This window comes from Gymnoscopelus braueri, assembly GCF_963280865.1.
Source record: "Gymnoscopelus braueri genome assembly, chromosome: 4".
NCBI lineage: Eukaryota > Metazoa > Chordata > Actinopteri > Myctophiformes > Myctophidae > Gymnoscopelus > Gymnoscopelus braueri.
In genome coordinates this window covers 59,089,681-59,090,752 of record NC_137605.1, presented here as the reverse complement: position 1 = coordinate 59,090,752, position 1,072 = coordinate 59,089,681, and the positions used below count along the sequence as shown (strand labels likewise).

General features: G+C 38.9%; 1 protein-coding gene across 1 annotated transcript in view; it reads right to left on the bottom strand.

Moving 5' to 3' along the window:
* Positions 1-262: 262 nt before the first annotated feature.
* The window catches only part of LOC308084456 (protein S100-A13-like), a 4,488-nt gene continuing 3,678 nt past the window's right edge, over positions 263-1,072 (bottom strand). Inside the window, exon 3 of the mRNA XM_080427121.1 lies at positions 263-947. Coding sequence (XP_080283247.1) covers positions 789-947 — 159 coding nt within the window. The 3' untranslated portion in view covers positions 263-788. The remainder of the gene's footprint in view (positions 948-1,072) is intronic.

Below are 1,072 nucleotides of genomic sequence, written 5' to 3'. Positions count from 1 at the left end.
TTTTCTTACCTTTTCTATGATGTTATGATATCTTAGGATGAATGGTGCAGTAGAAAAATTTCATAACTCCACCCCTGAGCCGCCACAGCTTAAAAGGTGCGCGGATAGGCCTTAGGTTAGATCACATATTTTAATAGCTTTTTTTATTAATTTTTTTGGTGAGATCTGACGTTCATAGTGACAGAACACTGTCCCAAAAAAAAAAAAAAACAGAAGTCTCGCTAGACGAGATTGAAATCTCGAGATTTCAATCTCGTCTAGCGAGACTTCTGTTTTTTTTTTTTTTTTTTTTTTTTGGCTGCATAGTGTTCTGTCACTATGAACGTCAGATCTCACCAAAAAAAAAGCTATTAAAATATGTGATCTAACCTAAGGCCTATCCGCGCACCTTTTAAGCTGTGGCGGCTCAGGGGTGAGGTTATGAAATTTTTCTACTGTACCATTCATCCTAAGATATCATAACGTCATAGAAAAGGTAAGAAAACTTTAGTCCAAAATTCTCCTTTAAGGGCAGTGGTGGAAGAAGTACTCATAATATAAAAAATACTCTGTTACAAGTAAAAGGCCAAAAGTAAAAGTACTAACATAGCAGATCAACAAGCTCACAACGCGTCGCATCACAACACGTTGTGAGCTTGTAGATGGTCTATTTTCAAATAGCCTACAGTAGGTATAAAATAGGGCTAAAGTGGTTAAGTATATGTTTTATAATATAATAATTTCTATCTGCAAAGTTTTCAAATAATTGTAGTGGAGTAAAAGTACAGGTCAGAGGTCAGGGGTCAGGGTTACTGCAGCAGACAGTTACACTTGGCACTCTTCTCATTGCTCTTCAGGCCAAACAGCTGAGTGGCCAAACTCTGGATCAACGTCCAGAAGTTCTCAAAGGAAACGCTCTGACCGCTCTCCACGCCCATCTGCTGCAACAGCTGATTAACACCGTCTGCCTGTAACATATAGGAAATATGTTTATATTCGTTTATTTAGTTTACTAGTTTAGTTTACTATAGTTTAGTTCAGGGGTCTTCAACAGGGGGTCCGGGACCCCCTAGGGGCTCCTCAGAGTTACCGC